The sequence below is a fragment of the Phoxinus phoxinus genome (assembly GCF_949152265.1).
Source record: "Phoxinus phoxinus genome assembly, chromosome: 25".
NCBI classification, from domain to species: domain Eukaryota; kingdom Metazoa; phylum Chordata; class Actinopteri; order Cypriniformes; family Leuciscidae; genus Phoxinus; species Phoxinus phoxinus.
In genome coordinates, this window is record NC_136900.1 from 2109179 (window position 1) to 2126519 (window position 17341).

At 44.4% G+C, this 17341-nt stretch overlaps 1 protein-coding gene across 3 annotated transcripts in view; it reads left to right on the forward strand.

Moving 5' to 3' along the window:
• glg1a (golgi glycoprotein 1a) overlaps window positions 1-17341 on the forward strand; it is a 45651-nt gene that overhangs the window by 7398 nt on the left and 20912 nt on the right. For 2 of the 3 annotated variants that reach the window (XM_079603143.1, XM_079603144.1), the window contains exons 2-12: window positions 1798-1827; window positions 3052-3138; window positions 3212-3427; window positions 6218-6418; window positions 6495-6566; window positions 8160-8346; window positions 8932-9143; window positions 12173-12294; window positions 12648-12749; window positions 13412-13565; window positions 14702-14839. In XM_079603143.1, the coding sequence (XP_079459269.1) occupies window positions 1798-1827; window positions 3052-3138; window positions 3212-3427; window positions 6218-6418; window positions 6495-6566; window positions 8160-8346; window positions 8932-9143; window positions 12173-12294; window positions 12648-12749; window positions 13412-13565; window positions 14702-14839 (1521 nt within the window). Of the gene's footprint in view, window positions 1-1797; window positions 1828-3051; window positions 3139-3211; window positions 3428-6217; window positions 6419-6494; window positions 6567-8159; window positions 8347-8931; window positions 9144-12172; window positions 12295-12647; window positions 12750-13411; window positions 13566-13648; window positions 13694-14701; window positions 14840-17341 lie in introns of all 3 variants that reach the window. The other variant, XM_079603142.1, reaches the window with a different exon arrangement.

The window sequence follows — 17341 nt, forward strand, 5'->3', positions numbered from 1 at the left end:
TTCTGTTTATCAAAGTTTTTTTATCGAAAAATATCGTAGATGATGGTGAGAAATCTCTAATCATTTCGGAGAGCTGTATGCTATGCTACGATCTAAGCTAACTAAAAAAAACATTAAGAATGAGAAATGTTTCATTTCACAACCTATAGCTTCGGTTATATTCTAGTACCGTATATGAAACGTATAAGTTAAAAGACATTAATAGTCGTTATAACGTAGTTGGAACGACTTGTATAAATCAGACCAATCGGATTGCTTGTGTCCTCAGCTGGGACTCAACACTGCACATTTTAGAGTGGCCTTTTATTGTGGACAGCCTAAGGCACACCTGTGCACCAGTGCTCGCTAAGCTAACACAGATTTGTGAACACTATTTGAGAGAAATAGGCCTTTTGTGTACATGGATCAAGTCTCAGATCTTTGAGTTCAGCTCATGGGGGCAAAAACAAAATCCCGGCGTCGATCCCGGGCCGTGTTTGCGTTCACACAGAAGGCACTAGCAGTTTTAGGGCAGTTTCCGGAGATCAGCGCGCACTGTGAAGACGCTGCCCCTGATCAAGGCCTTCGAGTGAGACTGAAGAGCTAGAGCCTGATATCTGCGGTCTCTGCCTGGGCTTGTCCTCAGCTGTTCAAATACAAGGATCGGGTCCTCGTGCTTCGGGAGACTCCACTGTTACGAGAGGCGGTTTTATTAGCGGACCGGTTGCTCTCGCTTCATACAGATGTTGAGCTTTCCCTTCACAGTTGCTGATCTCAGATTCCTCATCGGTTCTGCTTTCTCTCTCTGTCTCCAGCGTTGTGCAGTGTCATCATGATCCCTCACCCGTCAGTGAGCGCTCAATACGCTGTCATGCTGGGAAATACATCTCATGCCAAGCATTCCTGTAAAGCCCAGCCTCTCGGCTCCCTCTGTGCACGGCATCATGAACTGAATGACACAAATAAAAGCTGTATGTTTATGAGAGATTAAAATAGCCGTGTTTGCTGGGCATGTTCCGGTGTGCTGGTGTTTAACAGTGTGCTTTTGTTCACTGAGGCTCACAGTATTCAGACATGTGAGGGAAGTAGAGCCACTATACGGAAGTATCCTCCACCAGAGACTAAGTTTAATTAGTACTTGTGTTTCTGACATGTAGTTATGAACACATGTTGGTTTTATTTCACCACATTGTTTGATCTTCCTGTAATTACTCCGTTATAATGGCTGTTCGTAATCAAATATTTAACTTGTGTCAGATAAAGGCAGTGTACTCTTTAGTCACATGATCCTGTTAATGAGGAGTCCACACCGGATGTGCACAGGAAGAGCGAGGCCAGATCTGTGTTTGCATATCTACTGTTAATCACACACACACCTCTCCTCTCCCCGGGGTCACACACACACTCCCAAAGCCTTAAAGTCAATACAACACACACACGCTAGCAACAGGCACTGCTGAAGTTAGGATGGGCCGTAACATTAGACTAGTCGTCCAGCAGCTGTTGTTTGATATTTTTAAGTATAGCTTTAGCTTAGTTTAGTTAGCTTAGTAGTTTCTTTATTTAACCCTTTGAAGCACTCGTGCTTTGAGTGATCTACAAGTGTGTGTCGAAGCGGTTTGAAAACGCACTTGGAGACGCTTGTGTAGTTGAGCTCCTTCGACCCGTTTGTGATCGTAGGAAAGTGTTTAAAGGCCCTGAAGAAGCGAGGTCATGTTTAAAGGCCCTGAAGATTGAGGTCATGTGATGCAGAAAGCAGGGCTTGTGTAAGATCATGTTGTCTGTGTGTAATGTGTCCTGTTCTCTTTCTCTCCACAGGACACAGAGATCGCCTCAGACTGCAATCACGTGAGTCTCCACACCACTACACTAGTTAACCAACACAACTAGTTGGACTTCACAAACACTCAACCATAGAAAACACTCAACAAAAAGAAAAAATCGAAAATAATGACTTGTTTATGCTATTATATACTATTTTAAATACTTTTAACCCTTAATCACTGTTAAAAAAGGATAACACTTAAGATGTTTAGGGTCAGACTGACCCCAAACTTTTAAAGAGTGATTGCATAAGGAAATATAATTTTTTTATATGGAAAACTATATATAATTTTTTTAATTTACTTCTGAACTATACATTTATGCTGTTTTTGTAGAAATTAAGTTTTTTACCTATTTACGGAATGAAAGTGCAATGACCGCATGTATCCAGAGAGGGCCATAGAGACTCATTCATTTTCACTTTATTTTTCTTGATGCTTCAACTTCTCCTCACAAATTTATGATCTATATGCTGTGAATATTTATTTAAACATTTTGAAATGCATAAGAAATCTGTAGTTTTGTCAGAGTTAGAATTTGTTGTTGTTTTCTGATATATATTTTGAATTATCTGCTTTTGCAGAATTATCAGTGCGTGTTATTATTATTATTACTATTATTATGCAGTGTGTGTATGAGATAGAAAGTTCGTTCCACTTTGGGTTTATGCTCTAGGACCAGACCTTGATTTAAATGTAAAAAAAATTAGATTTATGCCAGGTTTGTGTATTTTATTGGCCAATTTCTGTAAAAATGCTCTGTTGCAGTCACATACATTTGTTTTGTGTGTGTGTCTGTGTGTGTGTATAAGATAGAAAGTTAGTTCTACTTTTTATTTATGCTCTAGGACCAGACCTTGGTTTATTTGCTTTTATTTTTTTGACAAACAAAATAAAAAAAGGAAATTTTTTCATTTTCCCATTGATTTTCAATGTGAGGTCATTTTGACCCCAAACAAAAAAATTTTTTTAACACACCTTTAGAACAACCAAATCAAGCCCAGTTTTGTTGTGCATGTTTAGATGGATTATTTAGGAAAAGTCACAGAGTTCCATGCCCCTGAGATGAAGGTAACACTTGAACACAAATGAAGGAAAAGTCCATTGGGGTCAGCCTGACCCCAAACAGTGATTAAGGGTTAATGATATTATTAAAGTTAAATAACTCATTATTTTAGTGCTGTTATTGCTCGGGGTTAAAGGTCGTTCAGTGGTGTCAGCGGTGTATAATCTCGTCATGTTTCTTCAGCTGCTGTGGAACTACAAGCTGAACCTGACGACTGACCCGAAGTTTGAGTCGGTGGCCGTGGAGGTGTGCAAGAGCACCATCAGCGGGGTGAGTCCTCACGCAGACACACGTCTGCCACAGCGCCCCACAGCAAGGTCTGACCCTCTTTATACCCCTCCAGATCAAGGAGTGTGCCGCTGAGGAGCGTGGGAAGGGTTACCTGGTGTCGTGTTTAGTGGACCACCGCTCCAACATCTCCGAGTACCAGTGTAACCAGTACATCACCAAGATGACCAGTATAGTGTTCAGCGACTACCGGCTGATCTGCGGCTTCATGGACAAGTGCAAAGAGGACATCAACAAACTGCACTGTGGCAGCGTCACCACCGGGGAGAAGGTAAACCGCACTGCACTCTGGGTAACTTCGCCTGAACCCTTTAACAGGAAGGATGTAACACTTTTTTTTTTTTAAACCAGTACTTCCTGTTTGATATTTTTAGTATCTGCCAGTTTTTGTAGCATTAGTGTCAAACACAGAACTGAACAAAGCAGAGCTGGAAGATTACATACATTCTTTTTAATATTTATATTTTTACAATTTAGATTTATCTACGCAACTGTTCTGATCTTGCTTTTGGAAACGTTTCATAAAACAGTTCTACCACAAATTAACAGACATTTAAAAAAAAAAATGGTCAGCAAGTTAATTTTAAATTAATTAGAAAGGCAGCCTTGCCAACTATTAACACTCAGTTTAATATATTTAATAATTACACTGTTAAATATGATCTAGTGAATCTCAAAATGAATATCCATACGGCCCATTATAAAGTTGTGATGCATACATTCTCTTGTAGCTTTTAATAAACGATGAGTTTTAGTTTTTAAAATGTGAAAATCAATAATTTATTGGTTATCAGTCATAATGTACCAGTATCGGTTTATCGATATCCAGCAGTTCGGTTCGGTGGTCACTCATTGGTCAGTTGCCTCATTTGACCAGCTCATTTAGTTCACACAAAAATTAAAATTTTCATCCCAAACCAATAAGACTTTCGTTCATTTCTGAAACGCACTGGAGATATGTTTAAAGAAACCGGAGAGATTTCTGTCCCTCCAGTTGATAAAGACGTCATAAAAATCCTTAACATCCGAGTCCGAGTCGAGTCCGGCCGAGTCCACAAAGATTTAAATGATTTGAAATTGACCTTTCACAAAGACCCTTTATCCTCTGAAGGGTTGGACTAAATTAATGAATGCATTTTTAAACAAATAAGAACAATTTACACCAATGATCCAGTTCAAAAGTTTACACCCCTTGGCTCTCAACGGATGCTTCCTTCTTGTGCATCACTAAATGTTTGCAGGGTTTGTAATAGTTGTGTATGAGTCCCTCAGTTGTCACCAGTGTGGAAATATGGATCTTACCATCATAGTCACTGCTAGTAAGGAGTCAAATATGCAGAAGATGCTGGAAAAGCAAAGAATGTAAGGAGCTGGAGGATTTTTCCTCATGAACAACCATTACAAAAAGAAAGAAAAAAAGTTGTGGATCATTCAGGTAATGACACAATATTAATATGTAATATGTAGTCTGTCTTTATTTTGTGTTTGTATTTTATTTAGGCTATTAAACATCTGTTATGTGAAAAATATTTTTCAGTGCAGTAGGCTACTAAATAGAAACAATGTGTGTATGATCCATCTTATTAAAAAAAGTATAAAAATAACATTTTGGAGATTCTGCAAGGTGTATGTAAACTTATGACTAAAGTGTAAATGTAACAAAAATGACAACATTATTAGACGCCAAAATGGTGCTATGGTTATCAAGTTTCTTATGTTGCTATGTGTCAAATCATCGCAATTTCATGATTCAAAGGACAAAAATTAAGTGGATTCATTCAACCCCACATTTAAATGCAGTTATCACTCTTTATAATTTACAGTGTGAACGTAACCACTGGTCCTCTAGATTAGAAGTATGAAAAAAAAAACTATTTAGATTGTCAATAGCGCTCCCTTTAAGCCATCACTTACCGCGTTCTGCACTCTCCCTAAAACTCTCGTCATAAACACTGACTGAAGTTGTCCGCACTGCACAGTGAATATCTTATTTATATTGCGTCTAGAGAGACTTTCTCTTTTATGAGGGGATTTGCGAAAGGATAAAGCTCGTGCTGATTCTGAACATACATTTTGAGCGAATTCTTCGCATGCTGACTCTAAAACGCCTCTGATTTGCCACTGTGTTTATGCACTTAACTGTGATTGGCTACCATGCTCAACACTGAAACAACGTCGTTTCGTTTCGTTTTTGAATAATATTGTGTCATCCAGTGGCCGGACTCGACTGGACTCGGACATTTTTCCGAGTCTAAAATGTCTCGAGTCCGTGTCAAGTCCGAGTACAAATTCATCCGAGTGCGTGACAAGTCCGAGTTCATTCAAAATTGGACTCGAGTCCGAGTTCGAGTACCCCAACTCTATCGTTTTCCAGGCGCGCCTCTGTTCATGGTTGCATAGCAACGGCAGACGCAACGGGAGAGCACTCGCTTGTGGAGAGGAGAAAGCAGTGCTAACTGCGCTCTCCATGATGACGAGGAAGCGTTCATGAACAGTTAACTTTTGATTTTAAAAATATAAGATCGGATCAGATCGAATAATGATAATCGATTCAAGATCTTGAGAATCGGAATCGAATCGATACCCATCCCTACATATAAACACAAATATATTCACATGTAAATGGAAACTCAAACGTTCTTGGTTGATGTGTGACAAATGATAAGAAGGGATGCACGATATATCGCCACCGTATCGGTATCGGCCGATATATGTTCATTTTAATGTTATCGGCCCGAAAAGAGAATCCGGCCGATATATTAAAGATGATAATGTATTATTTCCTTCAGCTGAGACGCTTCACAAAAAGTTAGATGCAGTTTAGTGCAACATGTGCAGCGCCAGTGTGTCATATCGACTACATTATATTATAACGAGAACATCATAATTGTGTATTTTAATGGTGAGACTTTTGTTTTTGTAATCAGGCTCTCAAAAAATGAGATTTGGATTTAAATTTTCTCAATATATCGGTTATCGGCTTTCAAATATAAAGAGTTATCGGTTTCGGCCACAATTGTCATCCCCTGTGTTCCTCATGTCCTGGTGGTGTCCCCTGCAGGACCTGCACTCTCAGGGAGAGGTGATCTCGTGTCTGGAGAAGGGTCTGGTGAGCGAGGCCGAGGAGCAGGGCTCGTACGCCATCAGAGACGACTGCAAGAAGTCCATCATGCGTGTGGCCGAGCTCTCGTCCGACGACTTCCACCTGGACCGGCACCTGTACTTCTCCTGCCGCGAGGACCGCGAGCGCTTCTGCGAACACGTGAGCCCAGCGAGTCCCACACGCCAACTCTTCTGCGTGCTAATGCTAAAGCTAATGCTGCGCTCCTTCCTTCTAGACTCCAGCCGGAGAAGGAAAGGTCTACAAATGTCTGTTCAACCACAAGTATGAGGAGAGCATGTCCGAGAAGGTGCGTTCGCTTTGTTCCTTTACTCTTCCTCCTTTACAAACGTCTTATACGCAAAGGTTTAGTAGTTTTACCCTCAACTGTGTGAAATTCAGACCAGAATTCATCAATTCTATTAACGAACAAGCAGATAAAGCAGCAAAAGAGTTGGAAATGACAGGATGTAGTACCAGTGTTGGGGGGTAACCGCTTAGGACCCACGGACCAGATGTTCCAAAGTCAGAATTATAATAAATTGAAGAAAAGTTTTGCTGTAGATAGTTTGCAGTTTCATGAGCAGAAGTCAGCTTCCAGACTCACACAGGAGTTCGTTAGGCCGTAACCCTATTTGCAGTTACACACACACACACACACACACACACACACACCAGTTATACCCTTCCCAGTAAATTTCCACACATACTGAAGTTAGGCACGTCGTGACCTTCCAGGTCGCTTTTTTGGGTCCAGCCTGTCCAGAACAACAACTGTCAATCTCCAATAATGCAGTTGTTCCTTAACCTGTAACCAAGACGACGCGCACACACACACAGCTTCTCCAAGGCTGGATTTGGCCAGGCTCTAACTATAAACAGGAGAGTATTCTCAAAACATCAAGATAATGTCTTTCTCTCAAGGAGAGCTACACTTCAGTCTGACTGGAAAGTAAGGCTTTGACAACTATGGTCACATGGGTCAATGAAGTCTATAGTTTAAGGGACCATCTCTTTGTTAGAGTACACTAAAAAAACAGATGCATCTATTGACATGTTGAAGACCTTTCTCAAACAAAACATCTTTCCATATTTCAGATATTTCATCTCTGTTAGCCGGGCTAAATGAGCAAGCACTGCTACTGCATTCACATCACACACACACATTATAGAACACATGAGAACACATGAACCTGTCAGTGATCACACTGGCAACTTCTTTAGGGTTGTGATATTTTACATTGTTCTAGAAGTCATTCAACTCATGTGAAGTTTAGAAGGAAAAATATTGATTAATACCTTGATCATAATCACTCATTACATATACATTGAAGCAGCAGTGGATTCCAGAACCAGCATCTGACATTAAACCCATACTCGATCTGTGCATCTACAGTAAATGGCAAATGTGAAAATAACATTTATATGAGGTGATTTTAGTTTAATTGATTTTGTTGTCCTTTTAAGTAAAAAAAAAAAAAAGGTTTGATTTATTTTTGAAGTTAAATTAAAATTAGAAATGTTGTCTTGGCAACTAATAAAAAAAACAACAACTTTAAGTTAAAGGTACAATATGTAAGTTTTTTTTTTTGCTTTAAACTATCCAAAAACCACTAGAACAGTGATATATTTTTTGTTGACTTGTGTGTTTGCATTATCCCAAATGTTTCCTGGTATCTCTGGTAGTGTCTAGCAAACCACAGTAGTTTATCTCCCAGGATTCCACGCTCCGTCATCAAGCTACGTCTGTTATAGTTTTGAATAAGCGTCCTCTAGTGGTGAAGCTGTGCCTTTAAAATTTATTTTATTTCAAGTTGATCATCTATTTACTTTCTCTAGCAGTTGAAATGAACAGCTTTTCGCAGTAAGTTCGTCTGCTGATGTGTGTCTGTGTCCCGCGCAGTGCAAGGACGCTCTGTCCACTCGCCAGAAGCTGATCGCTCAGGACTACAAGGTCAGCTACTCACTGGCTAAAGCCTGTAAACCGGACCTGCGTAAATACCGCTGCAACATGGACACAGCGATGCCTCGAGCGCGCGAAGCCAAGCTCTCGTACCTGCTCCTGTGCCTGGAGGCGGCCGTACACCGCGGTGAGTCTCTCTCTCACACACACACACACACACACACACACACACACACACACACACACACACACACACACACACACACACACACACACACACCTGCTCCTGTGCCTGGAGGCGGCCGTACACCGCGGTGAGTCACACACACACACACACACACACACACACACACACACACACACACACACACACACACACACACACACACACACACACACACACACACACACACACCTGCTCCTGTGCCTGGAGGCGCCGTACACTGCGGTGAGTCTCTCTCTCTCACACACACACACACACACACACACACCTGCTCCTGTGCCTGGAGGCGGCCGTACACCGCGGTGAGTCTCTCACACACACACACACCTGCTCCTGTTCTTGGAGGCGGCCGTACACCGCGGTGAGTCAAACACACACACACACACACACCTGCGCCTGGAGGCGGCTGTACACCACAGAGAGTCTCTCTCTCACACACACACACACACACACACACACCCACACACACACACACACACACACACTCTCTGCCCCCTACAGCGGTCTCTCTCTCTGCAGACAGAGTGTGATTCAGTGTCTCTCTCTCAGGTCAGACCGTGAGTGGCGAGTGTCAGGGCGAGATGCTGGACTACAGGCGGATGCTGATGGAGGATTTCTCGCTCAGTCCTGAGATCGTGCTGCACTGCCGAGGGGAGATCGACACACACTGCTCCGGCCTGCACCACAAGGGCCGAACCCTGCACTGCCTCATGAGGGTGTCCCGGGACAAGGGCATCCTCGAAGGACACTGCCAGAAAGCTGTGAGTTGCAGTGCTCTGTCATACTCCTGCACGCTCGGTCTGGTCCAGATATTAAACATTCAATATTAGCGACAGGCCGATATGTCATGCAGGCCAGTTAACGCCTGATATTATGGGTGGATGTAGGGATTGGTGGATGTAGGGATGGGTGGATGGATGTAGGGATGGGTGGATGTAGGGATGGGTGGATGGATGTAGGGATGGGTGGATGGATGTAGGGATGGGTGGATGTAGGGATTGGTGGATGTAGGGATGGGTGGATGGATGTAGGGATGGGTGGATGTAGGGATTGGTGGATGTAGGGATGGGTGGATGGATGTAGGGATTGGTGGATGTAGGGATGGGTGGATGGATGTAGGGATGGGTGGATGGATGTAGGGATGGGTGGGTGGATGGATGTAGGGATGGGTGGGTGGATGGATGTAGGGATGGGTGGGTGGATGGATGTAGGGATGGGTGGGTGGATGGATGTAGGGATGGGTGGGTGGATGGATGTAGGGATGGGTGGGTGGATGTAGGGATGGATGGATGGATGTAGGGATGGGTGGGTGGATGTAGGGATGGATTGATGGATGTAGGGATGGGTGGATGGATGTAGGGATGGATGGATGGATGTAGGGATGGGTGGGTGGATGTAGGGATGGATTGATGGATGTAGGGATGGGTGGGTGGATGGATGTAGGGATGGGTGGATGGATGGATGTAGGGATGGATGGATGGATGTAGGGATGGGTGGGTGGGTGGATGGATGTAGGGATGGGTGGATGGGTGGATGGATGTAGGGATGGGTGGATGGGTGGATGGATGTAGGGATGGGTGGATGTAGGGAGGGATGGATGGATGTAGGGATGGGTGGATTGGTGGATGTAGGGATGGGTGGGTGGATGTAGGGATGTAGGGGTGGGTGGATGTAGGGGTGGGTGGATGTAGGGATGGGTGGATTGGTGGATGTAGGGATGGGTGGATGGATGGATGGATGTAGGGATGGGTGGGTGGATGTAAGGATGGATGTAGGGATGGGTGGATGGATGGATGTAGGGATGGGTGGATGGATGGATGGATGTAGGGATGGGTGGATGGATGGATGGATGTAGGGATGGGTGGGTGGATGTAGGGGTGGGTGGATGTAGGAATGGGTGGATGGATGGATGGGTGGATGGATGGATGTAGGGATGTAGGGATGGGTGGATGTAGGGATGGGTGGATGTAGGGATGGGTAGATGTAGGGATGGGTAGATGTAGGGATGGGTGGATATAGGGATGGGTGAATTGGTGGATGTAGGGATGGGTGAATTGGTGGATGTAGGGATGGGTGAATTGGTGGATGTAGGGATGGGTGGATGGATGGATGTAGGGATGGATGGCTGGATGGATGGATGTAGGGATGGGTGGATTGGTGGATGTAGGGATGGGTGGGTGGATGGATGGATGTAGGGATGGGTGGATTGGTGGATGTAGGGATGGGTGGATTGGTGGATGTAGGGATGTAGGGGTGGGTGGATGGATGGATGTAGGGATGGGTGGATTGGTGGATGTAGGGATGGATGGATGAATGTAGGGATGGGTGGATTGGTGGATGTAGGGATGTAGGGGTGGGTGGATGTAGGGGTGGGTGGATGTAGGGGTGGGTGGATGTAGGGGTGGGTGGATGTAGGGGTGGGTGGATGTAGGGGTGGGTGGATGTAGGGGTGGGTGGATGTAGGGGTGGGTGGATGTAGGGGTGGGTGGATGTAGGGATGTAGGGGTGGGTGGATGTAGGGGTGGGTGGATGTAGGGATGTAGGGGTGGGTGGATGTAGGGGTGGGTGGGTGGGTGGATGGATGTAGGGATTGATGTAGGTAGGGATGGATGGGTGGGTGGGTGGATGTAGGGATGGATGGGTGGGTGGATGGATGTAGGGGTGGATGGATGGATGGATGTAGGGATGGATGGGTGGGTGGATGTAGGGGTGGGTGGATGTAGGGATGGGTGGGTGGATGTAGGTAGGGATGGCTGGGTGGATGTAGGGAGGGGTGGGTGGATGTAGGGAGGGGTGGATGTAGGTAGGGATGGATGGGTGGGTGGGGGGATGGATGGGTGGGTGGGTGGATGGATGTAGGGATGGATGGGTGGGTGGATGTAGGGATTGGATGGATGTAGGGATGGGTGGATGTAGGGATGGATGTAGGGATTGGATGTAGGGATGGGTGGATGTAGGGATGGGTGGATGGATGGATGGATGGATGGATGTAGGGATGGGTGGATTTAGGGGTGGATGTAGGGATTGGATGGATGGATGTAGGGATGGATGGATGTAGGGATTGGATGGATGGATGGTTGGATGGATGTAAGGATTGGATGGATGGATGTAGGGATTGGATTGATGGATGTAGGGATTGGATGGATGGATGGATGGGTGGATGTAGGGATGGGTGGATGTAGGGATGGGTGGATGTAGGGATTGAATGGATGTAGGGATTGGATGGATGGATGGGTGGATGTAGGGATGGGTGGATGTAGGGATTGGATGGATGTAGGGATTGGATGGATGGATGGGTGGATGTAGGGATTGGATGGATGTAGGGATTGGATGGATGGATGGGTGGATGTAGGGATGGATGGATGAGTGGGTGGATGTAGGGATGGGTGGATGTAGGGATTGGATGGATGTAGGTAGGGATGGATCATTTAATTGGGGCATATTAATAATTGTATTAATTACAAAAATGTAATTGTTTCTTGCATCCTTTTTTTCTTTGCTAAACTAATACAAAACATCTACATTGTATTTCTTTTACTTTAGCATTAAACATTTTGAATATACTTTGCTGTGGTTGTTTAGTCAAAATATAGATTTTTCTGATAAAAACATGTATAAATACTGTAATCTCACCAAGAGTCTGAACAATCTGAAGATAATAGTGTGTTTACTGTGTTAGTAGTTCCTGATGAATGAACCGAGGCCGACTTCATTTAACTCATGAATAAAGTGTTGAGAGAGTGGTTCGTGTTGAGTAATGCAGCGGCTGATGAGTGTGTGTGTCCCTCAGCTCCAGACGCTGATTCAGGAGACGGACCCCGGGGCCGACTACCGCATCGACCGGGCCCTGAACGAGGCCTGCGAGTCCGTCATCCAGACCGCCTGCAAACACATCCGGAACGGAGACCCCATGTGAGTGTGTGAGGGGACCAGCTCATCCGAGGTCAAGCGAGTCACGTACTCGTGCTTTACGGTCCAGACGTCAACGCCACATGGAACAAACGAGCGCTTTTATTCATACTGGGGACGCTTGGCATATCTGTGTTTCTGTAGCAAGGCCTGTTCTGTTGCCTCGGGCTTGTTGTACATCTGAGCGAACCAGTTTTACCATAAACTTTCCAGTATGTTGATTGATCTTTACGTTTGACCTTGTTTCTGTGTTCGTTCATTTTTATGTGTGCAGAAATAGTAACATTAAAGGTGAAGTATGTAGTCAAGCCTGAACAGGGGTATTTTGTCAAGACTGTGTGTGTGTGTGTGTGTAGGATCCTGTCCTGTCTGATGGAGCACCTCTACACTGATAAGATGGTGGAAGACTGTGAGCACAGACTGCTGGAGCTGCAGTACTTCATCTCCAGAGACTGGAAGTGAGTCGCACAACTAACACTCAACTAAAAAGAGTTTTTTTATTTTTTTATTAAGGCGAGACACGGCAGGCAAAAACATCGTTTTTTTTTTCACTGGTCAATTTTGAGATTTTGGGCTATTTGTCTTCAATAACATCTTCTTTCAGACTTGTGGTGGAAAAAAAGTTAAAATACACATTTAGGTCTTTATTTTACTGCACTGTGTCTGTTTGCGTCTGTAGATTTCTCTGAAATTCAACAAAAGTTGGCGTTCTAAATCAGTTCTTGAACACCTGGGTAGAATCTTGTGGTGCTCTCTCGGGTTATCAGGAGCTAACGACTTCACGAACTGTAACTACCACAATGTTAATAAAGTTAATAAAAAGCTGATTTGACGTTTACTTGACTGACATGACCGCTGTTTTGGAGGTTGCCTAGCAACATAAATGCAGCGCACTGCTCGTTCTGTGTGATTGGCCAGTGCTGTGCGCCTCGCGTTTTCAAACGCGTTTGGTGTGATCGGGGCCTTAGTTTGTAGAGAAGGTCTGAATGAAGGTTAATTTTATATCAGAACATTGTCAAAAACATGAGATTTGTTCCTGTGAACACAACTTTTGCGAGTCCCTGTTCATATATCTGTCCTATAACTGAACACGTGTCACTTCCTGTGGTTCTGTTTACAGACTGGACCCCATCCTGTACAAGAAGTGCCAGAACGACGCGGCCCGCATCTGTCACACTCACGGCTGGAACGAGACGAGCGAGTTCATGCCCCCCGGAGCCATCTTCTCCTGTCTGTACCGGCACGCGTACCGCACCGAGATGCAGGGGCGACGGGTACGAGCCACACACACTCACACACCGCACTAGCACACTGAAACCTGAACCATAGCTTATCCGCTTCCCCAATGCAACCGTAGGCTTCATCAGAAACTTCTGAAGTCAGTTCGGAAGTGGATGTACATGTAAGTATATCTGATTTCTTTAAGGAGCTGAATCTCACAAGCCTGTCAAGAACATGTTGCATTTCACATCCAAACAATGAATACATGTAGCATTCAATCGGGTCAGCCTGCTTCTGTGCCACTTTATGCACGGATACATTATTTTCATGTAAATGAAGCAGCCTCCCTTAATTCTCATTACCGTCATTCACGGAAAAAACATCACTGTACTGATACACACACACACACATTTGTATTGCTTTTCATTTATGCTGATTTTAATATAAAAATACAAAAATAATGTCTCTGTGCAGAAAATTTGAACGTGTCACAATACCAAATCTGTGTGTGTGTTGTTGTGATGTGACCGAGTCATGTTCTTGCCAGGCCTGGCGATGTTCATTCACTCTGAGAGTAAACATGCTTGAGCTACAAACACACGCTGTGAGCAACACTATCAGGGACGAATCAAGTCTTCTTCCTCTACCGAGACTGGCCTCACGTTAGTGACGCTCTGGGCTTTCAGTGGTTGGCAGTGATTGACAGGAAATTATGAGGATCTTGGGAGATTTTTTTTTTTTACAGACTAATCTAAAAACAGACATTGTGATTGAATGATTTCTATGGTAACGTGTCTCTCACACACAGACACACACACACACAGAGAGATTGCTGTTTTAGCAGTTTAGCTGAATCTGGAACTGACAGTCTGTGTGTGATTTGAAGGGTGGTGGGTTTGTTTGTTAGCTGTGTGTGTGTGAGTGTGTGCTAATGCATCAGTCGCTCTGCAGTTGTCCTGGGACTGTAAGACTGAGGTTCAGAGGATCCTGCACCAGTGTGTGTGTGTGTGTGAGTGAGAGAGAGCGTGTGTGTGCGTGTGTGTGAGCGTGTGCTAACGCATCAGTCGCTCTGCAGTTGTCCCGGGACTGTAAGACTGAGGTTCAGAGGAGTGTGTGTGTGTGTGTGTGTGTGTGTGTGTGTGTGTGTGTGTGTGTGTGAGCGTGTGCTAACGCATCAGTCGCTCTGCAGTTGTCCCGGGACTGTAAGACTGAGGTTCAGAGGATCCTGCACCAGCGCGCTCTGGATGTGAAGCTGGACCCGGATCTTCAGCATCGGTGTATGACGGACCTGGGGAAGTGGTGCAGTGAGAAGACTGAATCTGGACAGGTTATACACACATCATTACTGTACACACACCCACTGTACACATCATTACTGTACACACACTCACTGTACACAATTACTGTACACACTCACTGTACCCATCATAACTGTACACACACTCACACTCACTGTACACATCATTACTGTACACTCACACTCACTGTACACATCATTACTGTACACACACACACTCACTGTACCCATCATTACTGTACACACACTCACTGTACACAATTACTGTACACACTCACTGTACCCATCATAACTGTACACACACACTCACACTCACTGTACACATCATTACTGTACACACACACTCACTGTACACATCATTACTGTACACACACTCACTCACTGTACCCATCATTACTGTACACACACTCACTCACTGTACCCATCATAACTGTACACACACACTCACACTCACTGTACACATCATTACTGTACACACTCACACTCACTGTACACATCATTACTGTACACACACTCACTCACTGTACCCATCATAACTGTACACACACACTCACACTCACTGTACACATCATTACTGTACACACACACTCACACTCACTGTACACATCATTACTGTACACACACACACTCACTGTACACATCATTACTGTACACACTCACACTCACTGTACACATCATTACTGTACACACACTCACTCACTGTACCCATCATAACTGTACACACACACTCACACTCACTGTACACATCATTACTGTACACACACACTCACACTCACTGTACACATCATTACTGTACACACACACTCACTCACTGTACCCATCATAACTGTACACACTCACACTCACTGTACACATCATTACTGTACACACACACACACTCACTGTACACATCATTACTGTACACACACACACTCACTGTACACACACACTCACACTCACTGTACCCATCATAACTGTACACACACTCACACTCACTGTACACATCATTACTGTACACACACACACACTCACTGTACCCATCATTACTGTACACACACACACACTCACTGTACCCATCATAACTGTACACACTCACACTCACTGTACACATCATTACTGTACACACACACACACTCACTGTACACATCATTACTGTACACACACACACTCACTGTACACACACACTCACACTCACTGTACCCATCATAACTGTACACACACACACACTCACTGTACACATCATTACTCATTTCACACTGTAACTCACTTTCACATGCCGTATTTTTTGGACTATATGTCGCTCCGGAGTATAAGTCGCATCAGTCATAAAATGTGTCATGAAGAGGAGAAAAACATATATAAGTCGCATTTATTTAGAAATTTATTTCACAAAATCCAAGACCAAGAACAGACATTTAATCTGGAAAGGTTATTCAGCTCCACAGCAGCACACAGAACAACAGCTGAATAGTGTCCGGTGTGTTAGCGTAACACAGGGTTTCCCGCGGCACTGTGTCCGCCTAAGCAACACACACCTGCGCCTTAACTACGGCGTCAACAACATGTATATGAGCGATATCCGGCGTGTCACTCTGTCCTGTTTAGAGCTCAGATTCTCCCGAGCCGATATTTCCCGCCGCTATCCTCGGGCCGGACCGTGATCTAGAGACGTGCGGCGCGGGACTATGTGATGGCCGAGCGCGGGCGGTAATGCGCTCACTGTGTGTGTGCGGCTGCGGGAGAATGAAACGATTAAATATAAAGATCTATGAATAAAACATATAAAAACGAATAAATTATTCACATGTTGCAGAAAAGCAACAAGAACAACTAAAACAAAATAGTAACGATTTCCAGGCCAGAGTTTCTATTTGTAACATGTTTGCAGCGTTGAGCGATGTAGCCAATCCTGCTCGCTTTTATGTTAAGTTAACAGTGGATTGGGAATGTTAATGCTTTAATAACAAATCATTTATCAGGAGCATATGCTGATGTGTATGGTGGTGGCGACACACAGGCTAACGTTAAGTTACACAGTTACGTTACATCTTAACTGACACATGTTCTGTGGGAAACCCTACACAACAGCATAAAGAACATATACCTGAGGCTGAATATGCTAAACTAACATTAGCCAGCGAGTCCAGCAAGTTACCGGTCAGCAAGTTCACCAAGCTCCCGATCTCACTCCTCAACACTGAATCCATTGAGTTCTTCCTCGGTGTCGCTTCTGAACAACTCCGCTAACTAGAGCGCCCTCTCGCGGCTGCAGACGGTAATGTTTTCTCTTGTTCATCTCAGTCAGTATGAATTCATTTTGATAGTCGCAGGACCAGCAAAACTATGAAAAAAAGTGCCACTTATAGTCCGGAAAATACGGTACACACACAGACCGCAGGAATGTTAGGCTGCTGTCACTTTAAGAGCGAATGCTCTGATACTACACGTGCGCTTATTTCTCGACTATTTATGTTCAGTAACACACAACTGTTTACTAGGGTACTCAAGACGGATGAAATTGTCCGTTCAAGCGCAAGAAGACGTGAAAGCTCA